The 26,943-nt window shown below is 38.3% G+C and overlaps 1 protein-coding gene across 5 annotated transcripts in view; it reads right to left on the reverse strand.

Moving 5' to 3' along the window:
• The window catches only part of SLCO5A1 (solute carrier organic anion transporter family member 5A1), a 313,993-nt gene that overhangs the window by 53,243 nt on the left and 233,807 nt on the right, over positions 1 to 26,943 (reverse strand). For 4 of the 5 annotated variants that reach the window (XR_003521575.2, XM_035727091.1, XM_027603033.2 and 1 more), the window contains one exon: positions 25,043 to 25,207. The exons of the other annotated variant lie outside the window; for it this stretch is intronic. Coding sequence is in view for 3 of the 4 variants with exons in the window: in XM_035727091.1 (XP_035582984.1) it covers positions 25,043 to 25,207 (165 nt within the window). In the remaining variant the exon portion in view is untranslated. The remainder of the gene's footprint in view (positions 1 to 25,042; positions 25,208 to 26,943) is intronic. 5 annotated transcript variants of the gene reach the window in all.

Here is a 26,943-nt window from a genome sequence, read left to right on the forward strand (position 1 = left end):
TTCAACTCTTAAAAACAGGAAATTTGTCATCAGTAAATATGAGGTTATATCAAACAGAGGGAAGACCCCTTAAAATTTTCTCCTGATGTCCCCTGCCATCTAAATCTCACTGCACTATCCAAACAGAAATTCTGACCATTCATGATGCTAATCTGTGCATCGCTCAGATCTCCAGCTTAAGTAAGAGACCCAAATGTTCCGTTGTTAGAATATTAGGCATACGGGATGGTGTTGGGAAGGGGAATGGGGGACAACAGTAAAACCTTCTCACTGTCCCTTCTGAAAGCCCCCGGCTCTGGGGAAACCAGACTGTATAGAGCATGGAGGGGCTGGAAGTTGGTTTCCTGCCCACCACCACACTGTCCTCTAGTCCTTCCCAACTTCCCCACTCCCTTGTGGGGAGAGGGAAATACAGGCATCCCCTGCTTTTCCAAGTTCACATCACACCACTTCGCATTTATGGAAAACCTAAGTACTTGTGTTCGCTAATTAAAAGAAACCCAAAGAAGATTTTCACTTTTATGGGGTGAAAAAAACCCCACAAAGGTGACCAGTGAAAATAGCATTCAGCATTTGTTTTGCAGCGAGGGGTTACAGAGGCAGTGAGAGTGGCCCTGCCAAGCCCCTTCCCTGCCAACTACGCCCAGCATCTCAGCATCAGGCCCCACAGCTCTGAACTGTACTTTATCTTGATTTAGTCTGTGCATCGTTAAGAAGATGTTCCAAAGGTATCAGAAAAGCCTAAGAGAGGTTGTTTCTTGAGTCTGGGAATGCTCAAAAAATGTTTCCATATAAATTATTTGTAATTGCTTCTCCACTTTATGCCATTTCAGCTTATGAAAGATTTCACTGGAACACTCAACTTTCAGATAGCAAGGGAAACCTGTAAATATATAAGATGGGCTCTCCCAGCAGAAGCTGCCCACCTGCCACTCGCCATGTCTGAGTTCAAATTCACCTCACTGGCCCGTGATCACCCCTTCCCTCAGTCCCCAGAGAGCACCCCGCCTACTGCCTCCATTCCTCTGAGTTTCTGCTCCCTATCAAGCCCTTTCGCAGCCCTGGCAGGATGGCTCTGCAGTCCCTGAGTTTCTGTTCCTCGCACCCTCTAGTGGCCAAGACATGGATGGGACCCGTCGGGTACAAAAGGATGGGTGGGGAAGAAGCATCAAGGGCTTGTGTATGAAGGGACAGGGAAAGGACTGAACGTGGAAAGATGGAAATACCTGGACCAAGCCCAGGGACCCAGCCTAAGGTACAGGTGGTAGAGGATAGAAGCCAAAGCAATTGCCAAAGCAATAGAAGCCAAAGCAATGTCTAAGAGACAAATGCAGGTGACAGTGCAGGCCACATGGACAAATTTCCTGAGTTCAAATCTCAGCTCTGTCACCTACAAACTGTGTGTCCTTGGACAAATTTCTAAATATTCCCAGGCCTCGGATTTTTCTCATCTGTAAAATGTGGATACAGGGGCGCCTGGTGGCTCAGTTGCTTAAGCGTCTGCCTTTGGTTCAGGTCATGATCCCAGGGTCCTGCGACTGAGCCCTACTTGGGCTCCCTACTCGGCAGAGAGCCTGCTTCTCCCTCTCCTTCTGCCCCCTACTTGGGCTTCCTCAGTCTCTATAGTGCTCTCTCTCTCAAATAAACAAATAAAATCTTAAAGAAAAAATAGTATCTTCCTCATAGGTTGTTAGGTTTAAATGAATTAAGACATATAAAGTGCTTAAAACAGGGGTACCTGCCTGGTTCAGTCAGAGGAACTACGACTCTTGATTTTGGGGGTCGTGAGTTCAATCCCCATGTTGGGTGTAGGGATTATTTAAATAAATAAATAAAAACTTTAAAAAAATAAAAATAAAAAAATAAAGTGCTTAAAACAGTGTCTGACCCCTTAGTATATACTTAATAAATGTTGGTGATCATCATCAGAAGTATGAACATCATTATTATCTGCCTAATATGAATGAGTTTAACATTTGTGCAAATAAATATATTGGAATTAGGCAAAATTTCTATATGCTATTTTATCTATAGGATTGAATTTAAACTACTCCTAATGGCCCAACTAAACCTCTATGTGTTTTTTTATATAAACCTTTGTTTGATGTTTAGCTACTATGTGTTCTTAAACACATAAACCTCTGTTAGCTATTTAGTTACTGTGTGTATATATCTGAATCTAAAGAACTCATGGCTGTATTGGTTAGCTGTTGACAAGGCAGAGGATCCTGCTTTACTTCATAAATGGTCTGCGAACACCCTACTGTTTTCCAGTTGGAAATCTTTTTATCTACTTATTTATCCAAGCAAATTGACATGTTAATTGTCCTACTTCCTCTCTTTCTCTTACAACAAACATTGTTCCATAACATACAATTCTGAAGTTTTTACTCTGAGTTGCAATACTGCTTGCCCTTATACTGTATAGCTTCATGAAGCCAAAAGGTCTTTACGAAAAAATGATATTCACTGAGTTACCAAATATTAAAGCTACTGGTGGAATTTTTGCTCTCTACTCTAGTTTTTGTCAATATGTAGAAATTATCTGTATTGAAAATAGATACATAAAATATACATCTGCTTAATGCATGATTTGGGACACACAAAAAAAAACCTCGAACTAAAAAAGAGGAGGATGAAATGAGGTAACCCGCTCATCATCAAGAACGTTCTAGGCTCAGGGAAGGGGACTTCCATTGTGCCGCTATTGCTTTTGTTAAGAACAATAATTTGCTTTTGTGGTCAGGGATGACCCCTATCATGAGACCTGCCACTGTCTGTTATGTTTACCTCTTTCTTTCCTGCTAGACTGTAAAGTTGTTGTACATGGGGGGGTCTACATCTTTATTATTTTCATACCTTTCTAGCTCTTACCAGGACCTGGAAATGTATGGATGAAAGAACAAACTTTGTTATTTGGAATTTATTATATAAAAACTTCAAATGACTTATTCATTTCAGTTTTCAATTATTCCGGAACTAGGCTGTATCTTATTTTACAAAGAGGAAATCTAAAATCTAACCTGGGACCCAAATAAGCTGCTAATATCCATTTAAAACTGGCAGGCCCTAAATGATGCCTGCAAAATTTCACTGTTATCAAAATTCCGAATTGAACATTATTAGCAAAAGTTTAACTGCCAAACCACTAAAGGTGACCAAGCATGTTATGTCAGTAGCCCTCTGAGAACTCATTTCTGTTGTGAAATCACAATGGCGCAGAATATGGTGAACTAAGAACTCAGAAACTTAGATGTCCTCAGTGCTCTTTTCTCTAAATTCACTGATCCTTTCTACACATTTCACACCCAAAGTTTTCTTTCATTAAATTGAAAAAGAAATGGCTTGCAAACGTAAGACTATGAATCAGTCAGTAAAAATATGATTGTAAGCTATTATGACTTTGAGGTTCTGCTGCTACCCTAGGGAAGGGCAGCTGGGCACGGGGGAGGGAGGGAAGCAGGATGGGCATCTGGAAAAGAAGGAAGTCTGGCTCATTCTCGTTCATTCATTCTCTCTTTCTCCCTCTCTCCCTCTCTTTTTGCACGCGCGCGCACACACACACACACACACACACACACACAGGTGTAGACTATAGGCCACATACTGTGACATATAGTATCCCAATTCATTCTCAGAATTGTATGGATTTTGAGTGGCTTTGAAACAGAAAGCGTCTTACAAACAAAAGTATCTTAGCCTAATTAAAAGCATTTTCCCTTCATAATAACTCAAAATCATGGTGCATCTTACAATTTATGGTGTCTTCGATTGGAAGGAATATAGCTTCAGGCACCTGGGTGGCTCAGTCGCTTAAGCGACTGCCTTCAGCTCAGGTCATGATCCCAGGGTCCTGGGATCTAGCCCCGCATTGGGCTCCCTGCTCAGCGGGGAGCCTGCTTCTCCCTCTCCCTCTGCCTGCCACTCCCCCTGCTTGTGCTCTCTCTCTCTCTCTCTGTCAAATAAATATATAAAATCTCTAAAAAAAAAAAAAGAAAGAAAGAAAGGAAGGAAGGAAGAAAGGAATATAGCTTCTTTCCACATCACAGATGAGGAAATATCTCATGAGTGATAGAGCAGGGGAACAAACTCAAATTCATTTAACTTTTCCAAAGACTATGCTTCTAATCTTATGATACAAAATAAATGCTTTTCCTATCTCCTAGGGTAAATTATTTTACCCTTCTAAGCTTCTACTTTTCCTTGCAAACACTTTCTTACAGGAAATAAATATCAAGGAATAAAAGAATTTTATTTTTTTTTAAGATTTTATTTATTTATTTGAGAGAGAGAATGAGAGAGAGAGAGAGCATGAGAGGGGAGAGGGTCAGAGGGAGAAGCAGACTCCCCGCCGAGCAGGGAGCCCGATGCGGGACTCGATCCCAGGACTCCAGGATCATGACCTGAGCCAAAGGCAGTCGCTTAACCAACTGAGCCAGCCAGGCGCCCAATAAAAGAATTTTAAAAGGAGAATAAAAGAAGGTTTTAAAAATGCAAACCTTGAGGCTAGCAAATTTTAAATGCTCTGAGAATATAAGCATGCCTTTTCACAAACTATACATAAATCCACAAAGTATCACAAAAGCACAATACATCTCTTTCTCTTTCATATCTTAATATCACCCTTGTGAAAAATGTCAGAAATCCCTTCACAAACTATGATTAGGTGTATCATTACAATGAATGTATATATATATATATATATACACACACACACACACATTGATCTAATTCAGTGGCCTTTTTAAGGCAGAGAACAGACTGTTTTTCATTAAATCCATAATATTTCATAGCATAACAGTGAGTCAAATTATAAATTAGGGGTAGCAAAGCGTAGAACCATGTCCTGTTTGGCTGGATTGGGAAAAGCAGCCCACGTGTATTGAACTGAACAGCCACCAGTTCCTGAAGAGAAGCCTCTGGGCCGGATGGTTAGAGGACAAGGTGCCAGAAGCTGACCTCTCCGACCACAGCTTCCTCTTCAAGTACCCGGTAGCAGGCACACAGTGTGGCTCAGATGGGACCGCCTGCAGCCAACCAATAGAGAATGCTCCGAAATTTCTAGCACGGCCTTGCTGAAATTACCAATAAAGGGTTTCAATGGGATACAAGCTTCTAAAAGCCTCCGCCTCCATGACTTCATCATGGAGGTATCAATATAAAGCTCCTATTTAATTCCTACTAAGGCAAAGGGGGCTCATTCACCCAGAATAACACTTTCTTCAACTCTGCCAACACAGGGAGATTCTATATAGTAACCAGAGGGAAATATGAGATTCCCAATCTCAGGGATTCAGGGTCTCGGGTGCACTGACTGAAGGAAAGGTAATAAAAAGGTACATTCAGCAGAGGAAACAACCACACTTTTCATTTCAGGTTTTTGCAAAGCTCCGGCTACAATAATACATAAAAGCAAATGCCAAGCTGCGTCATGAAAGGGATTCGAAAATCAAATCAAATTAATATTTCATCTTTTATGGCTTAGAAATGTAAGTGTTTGCTGCATCTAGGCAATAAAACCCACAGAAGGCAAAAACAACTTGAAATGATGAAATGCACAAATCAGATGTTTACTTCCATTTTTCACTGGCTCTGGGCAACTTACGGCAAAACAGCGAAAGCTTGAACCAAATTACTGCAAAGGAGGAAAAAGCTTCTAATAGAGGAAATTTTACAGGAGAATAATAAAGTCTTGGTAACTTTTTCAGTTATCAAAATAAGCCCCAAGCAAAGACCTTGGTGTTAAGTTACTGCACTTAGTTTCTGTTCACAGAGGCAAAGCCTACAGACGTGGGCTGGTGCCAAATGCAAACCCTCTTCCGAGGCCCTGCGGGCAAGATCCATTTTCTGTCAGCAGTTTTCAACTTCTCCCCTTTCCATTGTTGTCCAAATCCAGCAGCTCTCGGAGCTTTCCCATTGAGATGGCTGATCGTCATTACGCCCACTAAGAGCTGAGCCACAAAAACCTGACAAAGCTATCCCTCCCCTGGGAGAGGCAAGCAGATTTTTAAAACTCTATTTATCTGAAATTTTGAGAAAAACTTCTAAACACATAACCAGACTTGTTAAAGTGCCCTTGCTCCCCAGGGGCCAAGTGGAGATTTGCTCCTTAGAAACCATTTTAATTCTACCGATTTCTTGAGAAGAATCAGAACAGCCATTTATTTTATTTTTTTTAAGATTTTATTTATTTATTTGAGAGAGAGAATGAGATAGAGAGAGCACGAGAAGGGGGGGTGGTCAGAGGGAGAAGCAGACTCCCTGCCGAGCAGGGAGCCCCATGCAGGACTCGATCCCGGGACTCCAGGATCATGACCGGAGCCGAAGGCAGTCTCTTAACCATCTGAGCCACCCAGGCGCCCCAGAACAACCATTTAATAAACACAGTCAACTCACTAATCTGAATATTCTGTTCCTCTTTTTCTTTTTTATTTACAGCTTCATTAAGCTATAATTAACAAAGCATGCAATTCATCTAAAGTGTACAATTCAGGGGCGCCTGGGTGGCTCAGTTGTTAAGCATCTGCCTTCGGCTCAGGTCATGATCCCAGGGTCCTGGGATCGAGCCCCACGTCTGGCTCCCGGCTCAGCGGGAAGCCTGCTTCTCCCTCTCCCACTCCCCCTGCTTGTGTTCCCTCTCTTGCTGTGTCTTTCTCTGTCAAATAAATAAATACAATCTTTAAAAAAAAATAAAGTGTACAATAATTTTCAGAGATATACAACCAATCTCACAATCATTGTTAGAACATTTTCATCACCCCCCGCAAAAGAAATTCTGTATGCATTAGCCATCACACCCATTTTCTCCCTCAGCCCTAGACAACCACTAGTCTACTTTCAGTCTCTACGGATTTGCCTATCCTAGCCGTTTCATATAAATGAAGTCATACAATACATCTGTCTGGCTTCTGTCACTTAGCATAATGTTTTCAAGGTTCATCCGTATTATAGCAGGTATCAGTACTTCATTCCTATTTATGGCCAAATAATCCATTGTACTGATATATCACCATCTGATTTACTCATTCATTAATCGATGGGCATTTTAATGGGTTGTTCCTATTTTGGGCTATTACGAATAATGTTGCTATGAATATTCATGTTCAAGTTTTTATGCAGACATATGTTTCACTTCTCCTGGATATATGCCTAGAAATGGAATTTCTGGATCATATGGTGACTCTAGTTTGAGGAAGTGCCAAACTGTTTTCCAAAGTGGGTACACCATTTGACATTTCTGCCGAGTGCCAATTTCTTCTGATCTTCAATTGTTAATATCACAGATAATATTTGATTGTAGTCATCGGACTGGGTTTAAAGTCGTATTTCATTGTGGTTTTGACTTGCATTTCCCTGATAATTAATGAGGTTGAGCATCTTTTCATGTGGCCATTTTATATCTTCTTTGGAGGAATATCTATTCAGATCCTTCACCCATTTTTCAATTAGCTTATTTTTCTTTTATTATTGAGTTGTCGAATTCTTTATATATTCTAGATACAAGTTCCTTATCAGATATATATTTTGCAAATATTTTCCCCCATTCTGTGGATTGTCTTTTACTTTTTTGAGGGTTTCCTTTGATGTACAGAGTTTTAAATTTTGATGAAATCCAATTTACCTATTTTTTCTTTTGGTTGTATTGTCTAATCCAAGGTTACAAAGATTTATGCCTATATTTATTTCTAAGAGTATTATAATTTTAGCTTCTACATTAAAGCCTTTGATCCATTTTGAGTTAATTTTTTATATATGGTGTGAGGTAGGGGTCCAACTTCATTCTTTTGCATGTGACCAGTGGTCCCAGTAACATTTTTTGAAAAGACTATTCATTGAATGGTCTTGGCATCCTTGTCAAAAACCAGTTGATCACGGATGTATGGGTTTGCTTCTGGACTCTCAATTCTATTCGATTGATATTTATGTTTGCTTTAAGTCAGTACCATACTGTCTTGATTATTGTCGCTTTTAATTAAGTTTTGGAATCAAGAAGTCTAGGTCCTCCAACTTGTCTTTATCAAAATTGTTTTGACTGTTCTGAGTTACTTACATTCCAAATGAATTTGTCAAATTCTATAAAGAAGCCAGCTGGATTTTTTATGGGAATTAAGTTGAATCTATCTAGGGTGCCTGGGTGGCTCAGTCATTAAGCATCTGCCTTTGGCTCAGGTCATGATCCCAGAGTCCTGGGATCGAGTCCCGCATTGGGCTCCCTGCTCGGCAGGAAGCCTGCTTCTCCCTCTCCCACTCCCCCTGCTTGTGTTCCTGCTCTCACTATCTCTCTCTCTGTCAAATAAATAAATTAAATCTTAAAAAAAAAAAAAAGCTGAATCTATCTAGGGAGTACAGCCACCTTAAATAACATTAAGTGCTCTGATTCATGAACATGAGATGTCTTTCTGTTTTTTTTAGGTTTTCTTTACATTTTAAACAATATTTTATGGTTTTTCAGAATATAAGTTTTGTACTTCCTAAGTATTAAATTCTTTCATGCTAGTGTAAATAGAATTGTTTCCTTAGTTCCATTTTTTAATTGTTATTGCTAGTGTATAGAAATACTATTGATTTTTGCATGTTAATCTCATATCTTCCAACTTCACTGAATTCATTTACTAGTTCTAATACTTTTTTAGTGGATTCCTTTGGATCCTCTCTATACAAGATCACATAATCTGTGAATAGAGATAGCTTTACATCTTTCTTTTTAATCTGAATGCCTTTTATTTCATGGTCTTACTTAATTGCCCTGGATAGAATCTCCAGTGCAAAGATGAATAGAAGTGACAAAAACAGACATCTTTGTCTTGTTCCTGATCTTAGGGGGAAAGCATACAGTTTTTCATAAGTATGATGTTAGTTGTGGGTTTCTTGCAGATGCCTTTTAATTCATCATTTCTTAACTTTCAATCATTTAAATAGTAGTTGAGCTAAACTTCAATTTTGTGTTATTTAAAAATGTGTTATTGGGGGACCTCGGTTAAGCATCTGCTTCTTGGTTTTGGCTCAGGTTGTGACCTCAGGTTTGTGAGATCAAGCCCCACCTCGAGCTAATGCACTTAGTGTGGAGTCAGCTTAAGATTCTCTCTCTCCTTCTGCCCCTCCCCCTGCTCTCTCTCAAATAATAAAATCTTTAAAATATATATAAAATAAAAAGTTAAGTATAACTTCCAGAAAACTTACAAAATATACAATTTTTAAGATATAACTAACTTAACAGAAAACACTTATTGAGCATCTACTGTATGTGGGGCTCTGTACTAGACTCTAGAGATAAATAGTTCATAAAGCTGACAAAAATTACTGCTCACATTGAGTTTACAATATACTGTGGGAAAAACAGATAATAAAAAAATAAACCAATAACTAAGCAAATCTTACTGAATGTTAGTAGGTGAAAGCATTACAGAGAAAAAGGTTGAGCCTAGCAAGGAAAATCAAGAGTTCTGGGAGAGGAGCTATTTTTAAATGGGGTATACTGGGTAAGGTCTCACTGACAAGAGGCCATTTGAGCAAAAACTTGGAGGACAGGGAATGCAGCATGTACAGAGAATACATGACACCCTAATTACACACTGTTTTCTACTATCCTACTAAACTACGTTTACTGAGAGTCAAAATTATTAAAGGTCACAACATTTTATAACTAGAAGAAATTTAAAAATTAATCAACCTACCTTGTTTTCTGAATGAAATAGTTTAAACTAAAAAACTAAGAACTTTGAGCAAGGCAGTGACAGGTGAAATGGAAAACTTAATCAGTACGATATATTCTGTACTTTTTACCTAGAGATGTTTTGTTTCAAAAGACATGCATAATTCCACCAGGTAATAATGTCCGCAAAATAAGTTCTACGAATAGAAACATACTCTAGTAATCTAATGGTCTGAGCAGCTTTGGAGGACACCAAACCTACCATCTATCAGAACTTAGGTTTCAGAAATCCATAAATTAATCAACTTTTTTAAAAGAGGCATTGTGGGGGTACCTGGGTGGCTCAGTCATTAAGCGTCTGCCTTCGGCTCAGGTCATGATCCCAGGTTTCTGGGATCGAGCCCTGCATCAGGCTCCCTGTTCAGCAGGAAGCCTGCTTCTCCCTCTCCCACTCCCCCTGCTTGTGTTCCCTCTCTCGCTGTGTCTCTCTCTGTCAAATAAATAAATAAAATCTTAAAAAAAATAAAAGAGGCATGGGGTAGAAAGCACTAGAAAACAAACAGATGACATGGTTCTCATGCGCCTTCCTAAAGCAATGACAAGCACCACCAACTGATCCATCTTTAAATCTCAGCAAAACACCAATAGTCTCTCTCCTTTATTGTTCAGACCTTATCCACTCTTGGTTTTGAATAATAAAATCACACATTTGCAAATAAAACTTCTTTTAGGAAGACACTAATATACCTTGAAGAGCTAAAAGAGGGGCACCTGGGTGGCTCAGCCGGTTAAGCATCCAAGTCTTGGTTTCGGCTCAGGTCATAATCTCAGGGTCACAAGATCAAGCCTTGCAGCGGGCTCCACGCTCAACGCAGAATCTGCTTGAGATTCTCTTCCTCTCCCTCTGCCCCTCCCCTTGCTCACTCTCTCTCTCTAAAGTAAATAAATAAAATCTTTAAAAAAAAGAAAAGCTAAAAGAATAAGAAAATGCAATAAACATTTTAAATTTCACCCCAAACGACATGTGAACGAGCAAAAGAAAAAATGAATGTAACAACAGTCAATGCAATGTACCTCCCAACTAATAGCTATGGGCCCCTCTCACAGTGATGGTCACTGGTTCACTAACAAATCCAGATATTACACTGGGGGGAGTGGGGGTTTCACCAGGATCAAAGGTAGCCCTTTATTTTTTCACATTTTTATTTTCACCAAAATGAAGGCTATGCAAGACACCTGCCTAATAAAGTAGATTTTTACTCAGAGCTGGAGAGGAGTAGTTAGCTGACATCTTAGACAACTGGGCTGGAACTGAAAGCAACCATTATAAGATGGGGAAGTGGACAGAATAAAAAAGAAGGTAATTTAACTGGTGTAACTCAAGTTTCAACTTGTTAGAGCAAGAAAGAACTTTGTGTTTTAAAATTTACTAACATGTTTTAGCAACTAACATGTTTACTAACATTTTCAAAATTATTCCTACATTATATGAAATTAACTGTTTGGGTTTCTTATTTGTTTGTTATCATAGAATCATAGAATTTGCGAGCTATGACACAGATTGCTACTTATTCCCTGATGACTACCCTTCCCTCTTCTAGAAACATCAGTCTCCTATTGGTGGCAAGTTTTATTTACTTATTTATTTTTATAAAAGACCAGATCGTAAATATTTTCCATTCTATGGGCCAGACATTACCTGTTACAATTACTGTTGTGGTGCTAAAGTAGTCACAGTCTTGTGTAAACAAATAAGCACCGCTATGTTTCAGTAAAATTTTATTCACAAACAAACAAACAAAAAGAAAAACAAGTAGCAGGCTGCATTTGACCCAAGACTCCTATTCTAAAGTAATAGCATGGCTTATGGCTGTCTGGAATACAGACTACATTTCCCAGACTCCCTTGCAACTGGATGTAACCATGTGATAAGGTCTGGCCACTGTGAGGTAAACAAAAGTAGTATATCCATTCATGCCTTTCTTCCCCTCTCCTACCACCCTGCTGTTATGAATGTAGAGTTGATAGCTAGATCTCTCCTTTGGGCCAGGAGGACAAGAATCCAGATGGAGCAGAAACTGGAAACGGTCCCGGTGACTGCAGTCACTATACCAACCCTGAGCTGCCTATGTCCAGATTTTTTGTGTGAGAGTGAAATAAAAATCTATTTTGCTTAAACTTCTTATTTTGAGTCTCTGATATTCTCTGAAAAGTTTAATCCTAACTTAATACAGGAGCTCAGGGATCATCTCTTCAACTCCCTCATTTTATAGATCACAAAAGAGAGACAAAAAGAGAGAGAAGATGCATGACTTGTTAATGCCGAAGCAAGGCCTAAGCTTGTTTGATTCTAAATCCAATGCCTTTTCTAAATTTATATGAGGCTAACACTCCCATAAATACACATTTAAATTACAAAGCTTTGGGCGCCTGGGGGGCTCAGTCATTAAGCGTCTGCCTTCAGCTCACGTCATGATCCCAGGCTCCTGGGATGGAGTCTCACATCAGGCTCCTTGCTCATCGGGGAGCCCGCTTCTCCCTCTGCCTGCCACTCCCCCTGCTTGTGCTCTCTCTCTCTCTCTCTTACAAATAAATAAATTTTTTTAAAAAATTAGTTCCCATATTTTCTAATTACCTGTTGCTCTAAAAATTCCTCTACCAGAGACTCAAAGGTCTCTATAATACAAAACCACTGCACACTATTTCTTCTATTTTATTTCCTCTATTAATTATATTATTTCCTCTTTTATTCATCTTCATATGCATCATAATGCCCATCAGAGTAGTTTGCTAAATGGTAGGCACTCAAAAACTACTCAGTGAATTCAGGGAATGGATTACTCTCCCTAGGTCATGATCCTAAGACAGACTGGGAGCACATACCATAAAGCAAAATCCTCCCCAGGGCAGATATTTTATCTGAACACAAAATTTCTACTGGCACCTTTTTCTGAGATTCTTGGGAATCTGATCTAAAGACAAATAATATTTATCTATTACTAGCTGTCAGCACTGAAAATGCACCTGATGCTTCTATGGTACTTGGGAAAACTTGTAAAGTTGTCTTTCTTAAACATTTTAAACATTCTCCCTAAAAATCTTCAATTAACATGCAGAATGTTTTGCTTAGCAAAGTTAAGGCTGATGACTCTGTTCAAATAAGCAAAAGTTTTTCGTACAAATTGATATATATATATATATATATATATATATATATATATATATACACATATACACACACACACAAATATATGTATATAAAACCAAACTGTCAATTTGTACATATATATACATATATACATATATATATATAGTGTGTGTGTGTGTGTAAAATCTTGTAACTATAACTACCAACACATTGATTACAGGAGTAACTATTTTCGGAAAGCAAGGCTGCAGTAGGAACAAAGAACAACTTGTAATGTCATGAATACAAATGTTCTACTGAAAAATCTTTGGATATTTATTTATACAACTGTCCTACTCTGCTTCATTACTGGGTAATTCCACCAAGCTCAATTGCATTTCCACAAGAGGTGTATTTACATAGAATATATTTCAAACAAATTGAAGGAAGATGTTACAAAACAACATTGAACTACTCAATACGAAACAATGATACACAAATTGTTCCTTGCATAGGTAAGAGAAGTATGCACCTATAATGTTTCTAAATACCCACTTTAGTCAAGATGCCAACACAAATCACACTCATCTTCATTGTAAATAGAAATATAAAAAATGTTTAATACGATGACTTGAAAACATCAACTATTGGTAACAAACCCAAATAACCCCACGTTTTGCCTTCTAACCAATGAAAAGACCACAAGGGGAAGTTGAGCCTGACAGCAAAGCAAATTTTCTGTGGTCCATCGTGAGATGGTTCAGGTTACAAAAAGACGTTACTTCAACTTCTAATAACGTTTAAGCCCCTGTTTTACTGTTTAGTTGAAAAGAGTAAGGTATTTCCTTGTCTGTGTGGTAATAATCATATCCTGGCCATGCTCAAGGGCTAAGATCTCCTTTGACTCTGGATGTGATTTTTAGGACAGAAAGCATCTCTGAGTAAATGAGAGACGGTGGCATGAGCTGGGAGTCAGAACAGTTCGTCTCTAGCCCCAGGATGTCACTACTCTTGGGGCCAAGAATCCTTCAATTAGAGCTTCTACCTCTACTTATCTATCTACAAAACTGGGATAATATACTCTGTACTCTCTCTTCCTCATCTCTTTCCATAATAGTCCTGAGTCTCCTGTCCTATTATAGAGGATGGAATATTTAATGAGGAGAGAGGAAAGCCAAGGTCATTCTCATTAATATCTATATTGTTCTTTACACTTCAGTATTTTTTTAAATTTTTACTTAAGTATAGTTGACACATAATGTAACATTAGTTTTAAGCATACAGCTTAGTGAATTGGCAAGTTTATACATCATGCTATGTTCACAAGTGTGGCTACCATCTGTCCCATTACAATGCTATTACAGTATCATTAACTGTATTCCTTAGGCTGTGCCCTTTATTTAATAAGTAATTTTTAAACTTTTTAAAACTTCAAACAGCCCTATAAAATGGATATGATTACATCATTTCACAACTAGTAAAACTGAGGCCAAAGAAATTAGTTAACTCACGCAAAGTTACACAGCTAATAAGTGGCAGAGGCAGATCTTGAACCCAGACCCTCTGACTCCAAAACTCATATCCTTTCTCTTATAACATATTGGCCCACTACAAAGCATTTGGGGATGACCTCACTTTAGCAGGGTATGGACCTGCAAAAATGGGATCATGCCTGGTAAAAAGTTCCTGAGTTCTCAAAAGGAGAATAATTAATCATCAAGCTACCTTACTTCTTGATAGTCCTTCCAAAAAAAAGCAAAAAGTGCAGCAATTCAACTTCAGTTCGATCACACACAACAAAGAGAAAAAGAAAGAGAAAATATATATATATATATATAATATATGTATGATTTTAACTGCCAGGAAATACATCTTACATATACCAAAGCAAAACAGTAAGACATTGACTAACTTGAATGTCTAGAAAAAGAAGTTGCTCACAAAAATCAGAGGATTTTGCAGGGTTGGCAAGAGGGGGTAGATGCAGAGAGATGGTGGGATGTTTGCTAGTTGGCCTTTGAAGAAAGGTTGTCTAATTCAATCTTTCATTCAAAGAGAGGACTGAGGGCCAGAGAAATTAATATTTACAGTCATTCATTCATCAAATCTACTGGGCGTAACAGCAGAAAGGCTCTTACATCTGCTCCAGACATTTCACTCTCTCCTCTGGGTTTTCAGTACTTTTCAAAAGCTCCCTAATCTTTCTCAACTTTTATACATAAATAAATCCTGCTCTGTGAACGAAATATGTTATTTTTGATGCTAAGACTCTCAAGGGGCCTCTGGACCATTCTGAATATCAGCGATCATCAAGGGGAGACGGATGTAGATATAGAAATGTGGAGAAAACTGGACTGAATATCCTCCGAGCCCAGAAAAGCCCTTATATGTGATGTCTGTCCTCATTTTTCTCTGTGTACACACACACGTGAGTGGGCATGGGAAACAAATCCCAGACATAAGGACTAGTAATCATCAAAGATAAGTGAACTAAACATCTCATTTAATTCAAAGATTTGGTCTGAAATTTCACTGCACCGTGCTCAAATATATGAAATTAAAATACTTAAAATGTCTTTTCCCCCACTAAGGGTTGTGAAAAATAGACATATTTGAGGTTGAACAATAAATGGAGAATAAATCAGAGATATCAAGATTTACCCCTAGCTCCACATTGATTCAGCTGAAATCGGTTTCATGTTTCATGCATTACACTTGGAAAGCAATTGTACTTTATAACTTACATTGCATCTCTAAGCCTCCCTCAGTTCAGATGAAATAATCCCTCAATCAATCACATTAGCATCAAATCTCTTGCCTTCTCTTTCATTCCCCCCCCCACCTGTTAGTCACACTTTGTATCTCTCTTTTTACTCTGTGAATCCATTTCCCCCACATAACCTCTGCTATTAATGTTTCCACCTGCCCTAAGTCCTGCCTTCACTCTTCTGCCTTAGATGCCCCTTCCTGAAAGTATCTCATAAAGTGGGTATTGGAGTTATCCCTAATGGCTACTTCCCAAACACTGCACCAAGCACACAATCTACATTCCCTCCCTTAAACCTCACAATCTCTAACACTCACAGAATTTAATGAAACTTGTCCAGGGACATGGGCAGCCTTACAGGGTCACTAAACTGCAAGGTCCTTGAGGGTAGGATCCCTCTGTGCTCTCATCATGACTCTTCTACACCTTGCACAGTGCCAGGTCCATAGCAGAAGCTTTATAAATGTCTGTGCCTGGACGGATGAATGCATGGGTGGATGGATAAAAAGGATGAGCAAGAATTTCGACAAGATCTGTCTCCTTCCAAAACTGATCCTCTCAACTACCATACTGTACACTTTACCCAATGCATAAAAAGTTGGAGGAGAGAGAATTTGTACAATTAAAATTCTAAAATGTAAGCAGCTTCTCTGAGGACGAGCTCAATCTATAGACTATGGACTTGTATTATGGACAGCTGGGTGTACAGCTTACAAAAACTGGTCTATACCCCTGTTTTATCCACTGCAAACTGGAAGGAGCAGGCCCTCCACTGCAGTAGTGCAGCAAGAGCAGCCTACAATGCATCGAAAGGCCCCTTTGTATCACTGCACCTAGCTAAGAGTGGAAGCCGAACAGAGGTCACCTGCTTTTACTATCATAGCACAGAGTCATACTGAAGGAAAGACGCCCAATTTCATTTGGATTCCCAAAAGCTACATGAATTTTTCAAAGAACTTCAGCAAGATTCCCTCTTTTGATCATTACAGCGATCTGAGGGAAAATGCTAAGGCTTGTTGGGGGGCGAGGTGGGGTAAGGACTGACAAACATATTCACGAGCTCTCTGTTTCCCTCCCCTGTCTGGAATTGGCTTCTCCACCAGCATAAAGGCTAATTGAAAGATGGAGAATTAAATTAAATAGTTAAAAAGAAATAAGTATATTAGACAAATGGGTTATTAGTATGAAATTATTTATACGGATCACGATACGTGTCATTATAGCAAAAGAATGGAAAAAACCCAATGTCCTTCCATACAGTAGCGTACTATACTGTGTGGCTATAAAAGAAATGAGCAAGGTCTCTGAGGCTGCTATAGTACAGTATACTTACCCCGGGGGAAGAAAGGGGAAAGATACTAAAATAACATACTGATGTGTATATTACGTATATTGCATACATACTACATTCATTCACTCATTCATTCATTCATTTTTAAAGATTTTATTTATTTATCTGAAAGAGAGAGAGACACAGCAGGAGCGGGGAGAGGGGCAGAAGAGGGAGACAGACTTCCGCTGAGCGTGGAGACAGAATTCCGCTGAGCGTGGAGCCAGACACAGGGCTCAATTCCACAATCCCAAGATCACAACCTCACAACCGGAGCCCAAGTTAGATGCTTAACTGACTGAGCCACCCAGATGCCCTCACATATTTACTTACCTATTCAAAAAGAAATAAGAGGGATAAACTAATAAAATGATACCTATAGAGAGAACTGGATGGAAGCAAGTCCTCTTTGATGCATTACATAATTTTTAAATTCACTTAAAAATATAAAAATAAAATAATCCCTAAAAACTGAAAACAAATTAAAGCAAATAAACTCCACTGTTTATCAGGTTGCTGGCATAACCAGAGAAGAATCATTTCAGATAACTTCAGGTCATGGTATTTTTTTGCACAGACTGTGGACAAAAGAACCACAAAGAAGTCTAAAACTGAATTTCATATTTCATGGTTGGCAATAATACTGATACTTGATTTGAAACTATAATACACACACTCATACATAAACACTTGGATAAATTATTTTATAGTCATTAGGAAAAAAGATTTGCAGAATTAGAGCAAAGAGATACAATATAATAACAAAGAAGTTAATCAATAACCTGCAATCTTAAGTTTGAAGCAAAAATATCAGTATAACTTCATGATCTGTTTTTCTCTTTTTATTTAAAAAAAAAAAAGCCCTAGCATCAATGACAAGCTTATAGCAATGAGGCGACCCTACTGTCTGGATGGTGATCTCCAAATACCATTTTCCTCTAAAGGGAACCACAGCTGCTTGCAGAAATGAATGATCCCAAGTCTAGGGCAGGAAACATAAGATAAGTGAGTCATCTTTTGTCATGCAAGAAACCAAAGACTACTGGGGAGGCTGTGCCAAAGGATACAGGTGCTAACTTGAAAGGGCTCCCAGTGACCAGACACTGGACAACTACAGCATCAAACAGAATAATGACTACTAAGGATTAAAGCACATTAAACATAAGTAGCCACGAGTTCATTGTAATATATTTTTAAGTTTATTGGTGACTCTACAGATTTGCTAGAATATAAATTTTTACTCTGAAAATTGGTAAATAAAGGAAAGAATCAAAAGAAATAATGGGCATTTGGAGAACTGGCCAAACAGGAGGCTGATCACTTGGTGAATTGATTTAGAGCAACTGAGAGAGAGAGAGATTCAGAGAGAGAGAGAGACAGAGAGAGACAGGGGTCCATGATGCATTGTGATATGAACATCCCTCCCAGCACCTTCTCGCTGTCTCCCTGCTCCAGAAAGTTTATGCTATTTTACTCTTATGATCAAGACTAAAAAAGTCCCTCCTTATAATTTCATTTGAATGTGTTACTTCTTCTAACAGGTGGAATTGAACAAAACACCCTTGAGTTACCACTCTAAATTAGATTAATACAAAGTTTGTTTTAAATCAGAAAACCTAACAAAACTGTTTAACAGGAATTTAAATTTAACACTGTTTCACAACATATAAAGGAAGAAAACTAATTTTTATTGAGCATCTACCAGATACCAAATGCTTTAAAATAGAATTATCTCATTTCACGTTTTTTCTGTAGCCCTGGGATATGATCACTCACATTTTACAAATGAGAAACAGAGTGGTAAAGTGACTTCGCTAAAATTACGCATTTAGTTAAACGACAGACCTGAGATCCAAAGACAGGTCTGTCTGTGGATTACATCAGGTCACCCACAGAAAGAAAAACAGATCATGTTGATGCTAGACATGGCCAAAGTTGGTGGTGATACAACATTACCAAAAATACCACAGAAATGGATTGGTTAATAACTAATCCTCTTGTAAGAAAATAATACAACTCTATGGGGAATGTAAGAATAAGTTCATTTCGTGCATGTGGCTTTAGAAAAAAATGATTTAATCTAAGATTTTAGAAAAGGAAGAAATCATAGAGTGCCTTCCACTCCAAATTATTGTTTTCCAGATTAGAAAAACTATTCTCTAGAAAGAAAGACTGATGAACCTACAGTCACACAATGGATTAGTGGTGTGAGGGCCAACATGCTGCTCACCTCATGCACTAACGTAGCCCTGGGGTAGCTCTGGGGGGTAACTTCACAGACCTGAGATCATCCTGAGCCGAATTAAGAGAGCGCATGTATGCAGCACTGACTCCTAGCCAAGGTGTGAAACACATGGATTAATATATTGATTTGCAACCTGATCTGAGGAGTTTGGGGACGATTTGTACCAGCTTTTAGCATTGTTTATTGATGAAAGTGAACATGAAGATTTGTACCTGGTCTCCCTAAGACCACCTGGAGAGTTCTGATGTTGAGGCTGGTTACAGAGCAGGAACCCATGTGGCCAGCAAAATACAGAAAATAAAAAATATTAAAAGTTATATTGCCACTGAGCCATGGTCAAGATTAAAATATTAAGCATCTGCCTTTGGCTCAGGTCATGATCTCAGGGTCCCAGGATCGAGTCCTGCATCAGCCTCCCTGCTCAGCGTGGAGCCTGATTCTCCCTCTGCCCCCTCCCTGCTCATGCTCTTGCTCTCTCTCTCAGATAAATAAATAAAATCTTTAAAAATATATTTTAAAATATAAAAAATATTATAAAAATACTTTGTGGGTGCCTGGGTGGCTCAGATGGTTAAGCGTCTGCCTTCGGCTAGGTCATGATCCCAGCGTTCTGGGATCGAGTCCTGCATCGGGCTCCCTGCTCCTTGGGAGCCTGCTTCTCCCTCTGCCTCTCTCTCTCTCTCTGTCTCTCATGAGTAAATAAATAAAATCTTTAAAAAAAATACTTTGTAACACCCACTGAGACTCCATTTTGAGCTCTGCTTCCTGGGTGTTCCAAGTACATGTCAATGGTGCCAGATATAAGAGAGGACATGGGTCCTGCCATGCACTTCAGAGATGGTCTGTGACTGGGAAGTACATTCTCACTTCAGTGCTATTGTCATAGAGTACTCATGGGTAAGTGTTGTCACTCTGGGGCCTCTGAGACTTCTTGAGCAATTAAACCCTGTTTAACCATCACCATCAGTGCACTGGCTTAGAACCTGCCACATGGTAGGCACTCAAACATGCCTTAAATTAACTAGCTAATCAACAAATAAAAAGAATCTGAGTATCTTGACTTAATGTCCACTATAACCTTCTACAACAGTTCTAATTAGCCCCGAAGAAAAACACATGTAATTTACTATAATAAATACCTTTCTGCCCAAAAGACAAAGAGCCTATAATTGTCACTCTTAGGTCCTAATAGCCTCTATTTATCTCAAGATTGTTTAAAAGGATAGAAGGGAGAAAATGCTAGCAGTGGCTGCAGGATGTTGGGTTCTTAAGGACCTTCCTCTCCTCTCCCTGAGCATATCGTGTTCAGTGCCTGCCCACGTCTTGTGGAGTCCAAGGTCACTGTCTGACCTTGGAAATGGGCAGTGACGCCAAGTGTAGCCATACTTAATATGGTCCATTTGCACTTAAAAGTTTAATGTTAATGTTAAAAATCTATGTGTACGTTTATAAAATTAGTACAAAAATGTATTTTTAAAAACTATTCTTATAAAATTAAAGAACTGGTATAGAAAAGCAGAAGAATGAAGCAAATCAAAGCATGTGCATGTCTCTCTGGCTTCCAAGCATGCAGTGACTCCCAGAGGTTGCAGTCTGAATTCAGTGGCACTGCTTTGAATCTCATCAAAAACAACCCCCAAATCAGTAGCTGAAGACAGATGGCAAATATTTGGTTAATTAGACAACAATAAAAATGACAGTCATTTAAAAAAAAAAAAATCACACCCCAACCTAATCCCCTTACCAAAGAAATAAGTATTTTGATTATTCTCCAATGAAAAGCAAAACAGAGTTCTCCAAGACCGTTTCTCTTGCAAAGACAAACTGCCGTCTAACCCCTTATAATTCTGCACACACAAGGGCAGGACCCCAGGAAAGCAAAGGTGATGCTGAAAGATGCTGGTGTTCTGAAAATGAATGTTCTTGACCATGGCTCAGTGGCAAAGGCTGCCCTAGACAGGGTGGAAGTTGAATCTTAGAATACTGTTTCTCTAAAATAGTTTAAAAAAAATTAAACTGCCTGGAAATGATAAAATAGCATAGACCTATTATAGTATTTCAATAAAAATTACATATGGATCTTTATATACTCCAAGATACTATCTCCTGGCTCTAACTATTTGCATGTCTGTAGGGCAAGTTGTTAAAAACTCCCTAGACCTTTGTTTCCTCATCTGGAAAATGGGCGTAATCAAGAACATCTACTACATAGCCATTGGTTACATTGCATAATGTCCACATGAAAAAGCTTAGATAGTGTCTTCTACTTAATAAACACTCAGTAAAGTCAGCAGCTGTTTTATTATCATCATTACTATTATAGAGGTTTTATTCTCAGACCTGTTCAAGCAGCATGACTTCAAATGTAAAAAGCTACCATCAACATCATCAATAATAATTCCCTTTCCTATAATATATGATTAAGTTGTGTTTTTCAATTTATATTGCTGTGCCCATTTGAACTTCGGGAAGATTCAAAACAAATCGCTATTCGCTACTTCATCGGATCCTCACAACAACACTGAACATAGAGACAGAGGAGCTCTTGCCCTCAAGACACAGGTAAGCTTCAGTTTTAGCTCAAGTAGAGGAAGTAAAATGACTTGCCAAAAGTCACACAGCTAGTAACCAGCAGTGGCAGGATTCAAGGCTGTTCTGCCTCCTCCTTCAGGGCTCTTGCCATCATTTCAGACTTTTCCAAAGCATCAACCTTCATATAGTTCATTTCAGTCAACAAATGTGACCCTAAATGGGTTAGCAGAAAGACCACAAATGGGAAGGGTGTAACGTGAACTTGGATTCGTGGTTGCATAAATACAAACACAGCCAGATCTGTAAACAACTTACGGTTCTGGTTTGAGTCTGACACACACACACACACACACACACACACACACACACACACATGCACATGCACCCTGGTCATACACAAATAGGGTACAGCTCTATGAGAGCCGGTACTCAAGGGCTATGGGAGAGAAAGTGAGCAAAGGCCTGTGTTCTGATACATGTATGGAGCTTCATCCCTACCATATAACACAATACAAGCAAATGGCTATGGAGGATTAAAGTATTTATTCAAATAATCCTTTTAAATTAAAATAAAAAGAACTTTAACTCAAAAATTTCGTCAGATGAGAAATTAAAACTATGTTAAAATTCTGGGGCACCTGGGTGCCTCAGTCAGTTAAGTGTCTGACTCTTGATTTCAGCTCAGGTCATGATCTCAGGGTCCTGGGATCCAGCCAGTGTCAGCAGGCAGTCTGATTGTCTCCCTCTCCCTCTGCCCCTCCCCTGCTTGCACTCTCTCTCTCTTAAATAAATAAATCTTTAAAAAAAAACTATATTAAAATTCTTGTTCAGATACATTTCTTAATTCTACATGTGACTTACATGCATAGAAAGGAACAAAAGACTCAATTAAACTAAGTAAGTCCTTTAAAAATACAAATCTCTGCTCAGAGGGGAAGAAGGATTCAATTAATAAAAATTCAAAAATCAAAGTAAGCTTTAAAAGAGATTATCATCCTTGTTCATCTTACTGTAATATGACAGGCAACCTTCTACTCTTAATCTGAATATCTTTGACCATTATTATTTATTATCTATCTGGAAAGAAAGGAAAAGGTATGAGCTAGGAGTAAAAAAGTGTTTTATCAGAACACAGGAGACTATCAAACATAGTATAAATTGCATTGACAATGTTTAAAAAAAAAAAAAAACTACCGATGACAAAACCAGAATGGAATTGGCACTCTGTGATGTTGCTTTTTTAATCCTGATGTTGGAACACGGGATGAACAAATTCCGTGAGCTAGTTTTATTTAATCTTGCACCCTCCTTCACCAAGGGGCCATATTCAGTGACGACTCTGCAGCCAAACACCCCAGGTCCAGCTGAACCCTTTACTCTATTTTTCTACAAGGAGTCTTATGTCTAGCCCTCTGCCTCTACCAGTAATTAAATGATGGCCTTGGTCAATATGATTCAATATGCATCAATTCCTACCTAGCTCTGTACCGTACCACTGCCCCGGCAACTGCTGGTTGGTTAAAATGGCACATCTGGAGGGGAATGGGATGACCCGGACAGCTCTGCTCGCTAGACTGGCTGGGACAGGGACACACAGGAGAAAACAGCAGTGTTTCTCAATGTGTATCCTGAAGAAAACTGCTCATGGGAGAGATGCCATTCAAAAGTTCAATTTCATGGTCAAATCAATTTGGGAAAGACAGTACCTTGAGCCTGTGTCTGGGAGTTTCACAATGCACATTGGCATAGTAAGGGTTGTGAAGAGTCCTATAGAAAACAACTCTGTAATACTTTAACTCAGCAAGTCCCAAATTTATTTGACTATGACTCTTGCCAGTAACACTTACTAATACTGAAACTTAGTTAGGGAAATGCTTGAGACTACATTTATCAGATGTGTGGCTTCAGATCTAGCTACAAGACAACTCTCGGTTTCCCTGACCAAGAATTGTCACTCAATCAAAGGGTTAGTGTAAGAATTAAACTAGAAATGTGTCTTTCAGATTTTCTGGCAAACTGTTAAGTAATCTGTAAATTTTACCTTAATACAAGGAAAACATATATTTCTGAAACACAAATAGAGAAAAACATATTTTTGGGTGACCATTACAATGATCCAAAGCAGTATACTCTTTATAAAAATATTTGCGATCATGGACCCACAACCCAAATGTATGTCTTTTCATGTGCAAAGTGAAAGAAGAGAACAAAGTGATTACCCGAATATTTCAAGTCAACTTCTCTTTCTATAAAAATATAACTTTGCTTGTTAATTTTCAGATAATTCAAGCTTGCTAAGCTTGAACGTGGATGTGGAGGATAAAGCGGTAGTCAGCGTCATCAGAAAAGTTATAATAAATCTCCACTTAACTATTTAAATAATATTTTATTAATAGATTAAGCCTTAGGCAGATACAGTCATTTGACCGTCTTTGAAATCACTAAAGATATATCCAAAATATTATGATATAATACACTGAAAATTCCCCCAATATCTGAGAATTAGTGTTTCCACATTTCTAAACACCCAATTTTTTTTTTATGGTCATAGTGAGTTTTATTTTTTTTAATTTTATTATATTATGTTATGTTAGTCACCATACAAAACATCATTAGCGTTTGATGTAGTGTTCCATGATTCATTGTTTGCATATAACACCCAGTGCTCCATTCAATACATGCCCTCTTTAATACCCCATCACCAGGCTAACCCATGCCCCCACCCCCCTCCCCTCTAGAACCCTCAGTTTGCTTCTCAGAGTCCATAGTCTCTCATGGTTCGTCTCCCCCTCAATTTACTATGAAAAAAGATTTGAGTCCTACATACAATAGGTACCCATATCATAGTCTCCAAAAATCATTTTCCCAGACATAAAACACCTTCTAAAACAAAATTCATAGATTTCCTTATAAAGTCAAGCATCTCTTGTTATTCAATCAAAATCTGTTTATATTCATGAAGGGGAAATCCTGATACCATGCACCTGATCATCTCTATTTCAGATTATCCATTTAAAATTTTTTCAATCACTTTTTTAATTTGACTCACGCCACCCATAAAAAGATATATTCAGATTTAAATTTGAATGCAATTGCCTATTTCATTCTTTTTAACTGAGAACCATAAAAGCATAATTATGCAAAGTTCTCCCTTCCCAAAAGACAGTTGGTAAAAAATGGCACACAGTAACACCATCTGAGTCAACAAGAAAACATTCAAAGACCTTCTCCTCCTAAAATGGGGGTGGAGGGTGAGGGGAGGCAGGTAGCTGTTAATGAATTTATTCAACACTTTGATGTTAGAATGAACTTTCTCCTCACTCATTGCATTTTAGGTTAGTGGTCAAAAATGATCATGTTTTCAAGGAGCTCTAACGGCAGTGCCTTACCAGTGTAGATGCTGGCATTGGAAGCTGGGATACCAAACTGTGACTCGATGAACTTGGGAATGAAGGTAATGAAAGCAGTTACAATGGCACTCTCAGCTGTGTATGACAAACTCACAAAAAGGAATGTCATGTTGCTTAAGATCCTGACAGCTGCTCTTGGTAGGTCTACAAAATGACAAAAATGACAAATGAATGTTATAAATAAGGGATGGAAAATAAAATAAGATTGAATTGTTTTTGAAATGAACTGGAAATAGCCATTCAGCAATATTCGAGACTACTGAATAGAGAATAAAAACAGAAAAACCTGATGACTGATTAGAAATCACCCCCTTTATTAAACAGATTTGGGGTTGCTGAAAATTTTTCAAGTAGGATGAGGAAATTTAATAAAGTAGCAGAAAACATATCCAGACACAAATAACCTTACAAGAAAAACCAAACCTATGACTCCTGTTCTAAAAACTGCTTAAGATAAATTGTTTACATTTTTTAAATTAAAATAATGTTATTTTTTGCTAAAACCCAAGAATCTACTAAATGCGCAAAGTATCTGCAGTACAGTGCTACATTATGGTTTCTACTTCATTCAACCAGCACTTCCCTGAGAAACCCACTTCTGAGTTGTCACATCCCTGACGCCGCATTGCAGATACCCACAGCAGGGGAACTGGTACATGATTCTGGACATTTAATCTTCCAGCCTCATTATGAAACAGAAAATGATGCAGCTAAAAGGGCTTAGCGGTCAGGTCACCAGGTCAGATACTCCCAGGGACTTTGGACTGGTGAAGAAAGACAAATGATCTCCAAAGGAGGAGAGCCCAGAGGTGGGGGCTCAGGACCGGCCCAGCTGCCTCTCAAGGAAGAGAGAAAAGTCTCATCTTTAAGTCTTTGCAGTTACTTTACAGAACTTGCCATATATATATATATATATATATATATATATATATATATATATATATATATGCTTCAAGATGTATGTCCAGGTATCTTCATTTCAGCATTATTTATAATAGCAAAAATTTAAGGAAAAAGACTAAATGGAAAATGTTTAAATAAATTATGGCACAGCCCTATAATGAAATACTATGCAGTAGCTAAAAATGATACAGAGCTATATGTGCTGGCATAAAAGGAACTCCAAGAAATATTTTTATAAATGAATAAAGCAAGCTGCTGCAGAAATATACATATACATGAGTATGTAAATACATATACATATATGTAATATCAAAGTAAAAATCAAACAAACCAAAACAACATATTTATATGTGGTTGAATATATATACTTCCTAACATATACAACACCAATAAATTCTGTAATTGGAATAAGATTGGGAAAGAGGAATAAAAGAAGATTCTCGTGCATATTCTTTTGCATTTTTGCATGTTTATAATGTTAATTAACCCACATTTATGTGATCTGTACATATCTTGGAATGTATCATGGAAAAGATAAGCTGCATTAGTTCTGACAGGTACAGTCATCTCAGTTATCAGAATGGTTATGCCCTGGGGCGCCTGGGTGGCTCAGTCAGTTAAGCATTCGCCTCTTGATTTTGACTCGGGTCATGACCTCAGGGTTGTGAGATTGAGCCCCACATTGAGCTCCATGCTCAGTGGGGAGTCTGCTTGAGATTCTCCTCCCTCTCCTCTGCCCCTCCCCCTGCTTAACTGTGTGCTCTTTCTCTTGCTCTCTAAAATAAATAAATAAATCTTAAAAAGAAAAGAACAGTTATCCTCTTATGCTACAACATAATAAAATCATTTCATAAAAATTAAGCAAAACTTGTTATTAAAGCTATAATTTATGACCTATACACCAGAATTTAAAACTTAGGAAGTCAAGACTATTTGCTAATCATTTTAAAATGTAAATTAATTTTAATGTTCTATAT

This window comes from Zalophus californianus, chromosome 4 (assembly GCF_009762305.2).
Source record: "Zalophus californianus isolate mZalCal1 chromosome 4, mZalCal1.pri.v2, whole genome shotgun sequence".
Lineage (NCBI taxonomy): Eukaryota > Metazoa > Chordata > Mammalia > Carnivora > Otariidae > Zalophus > Zalophus californianus.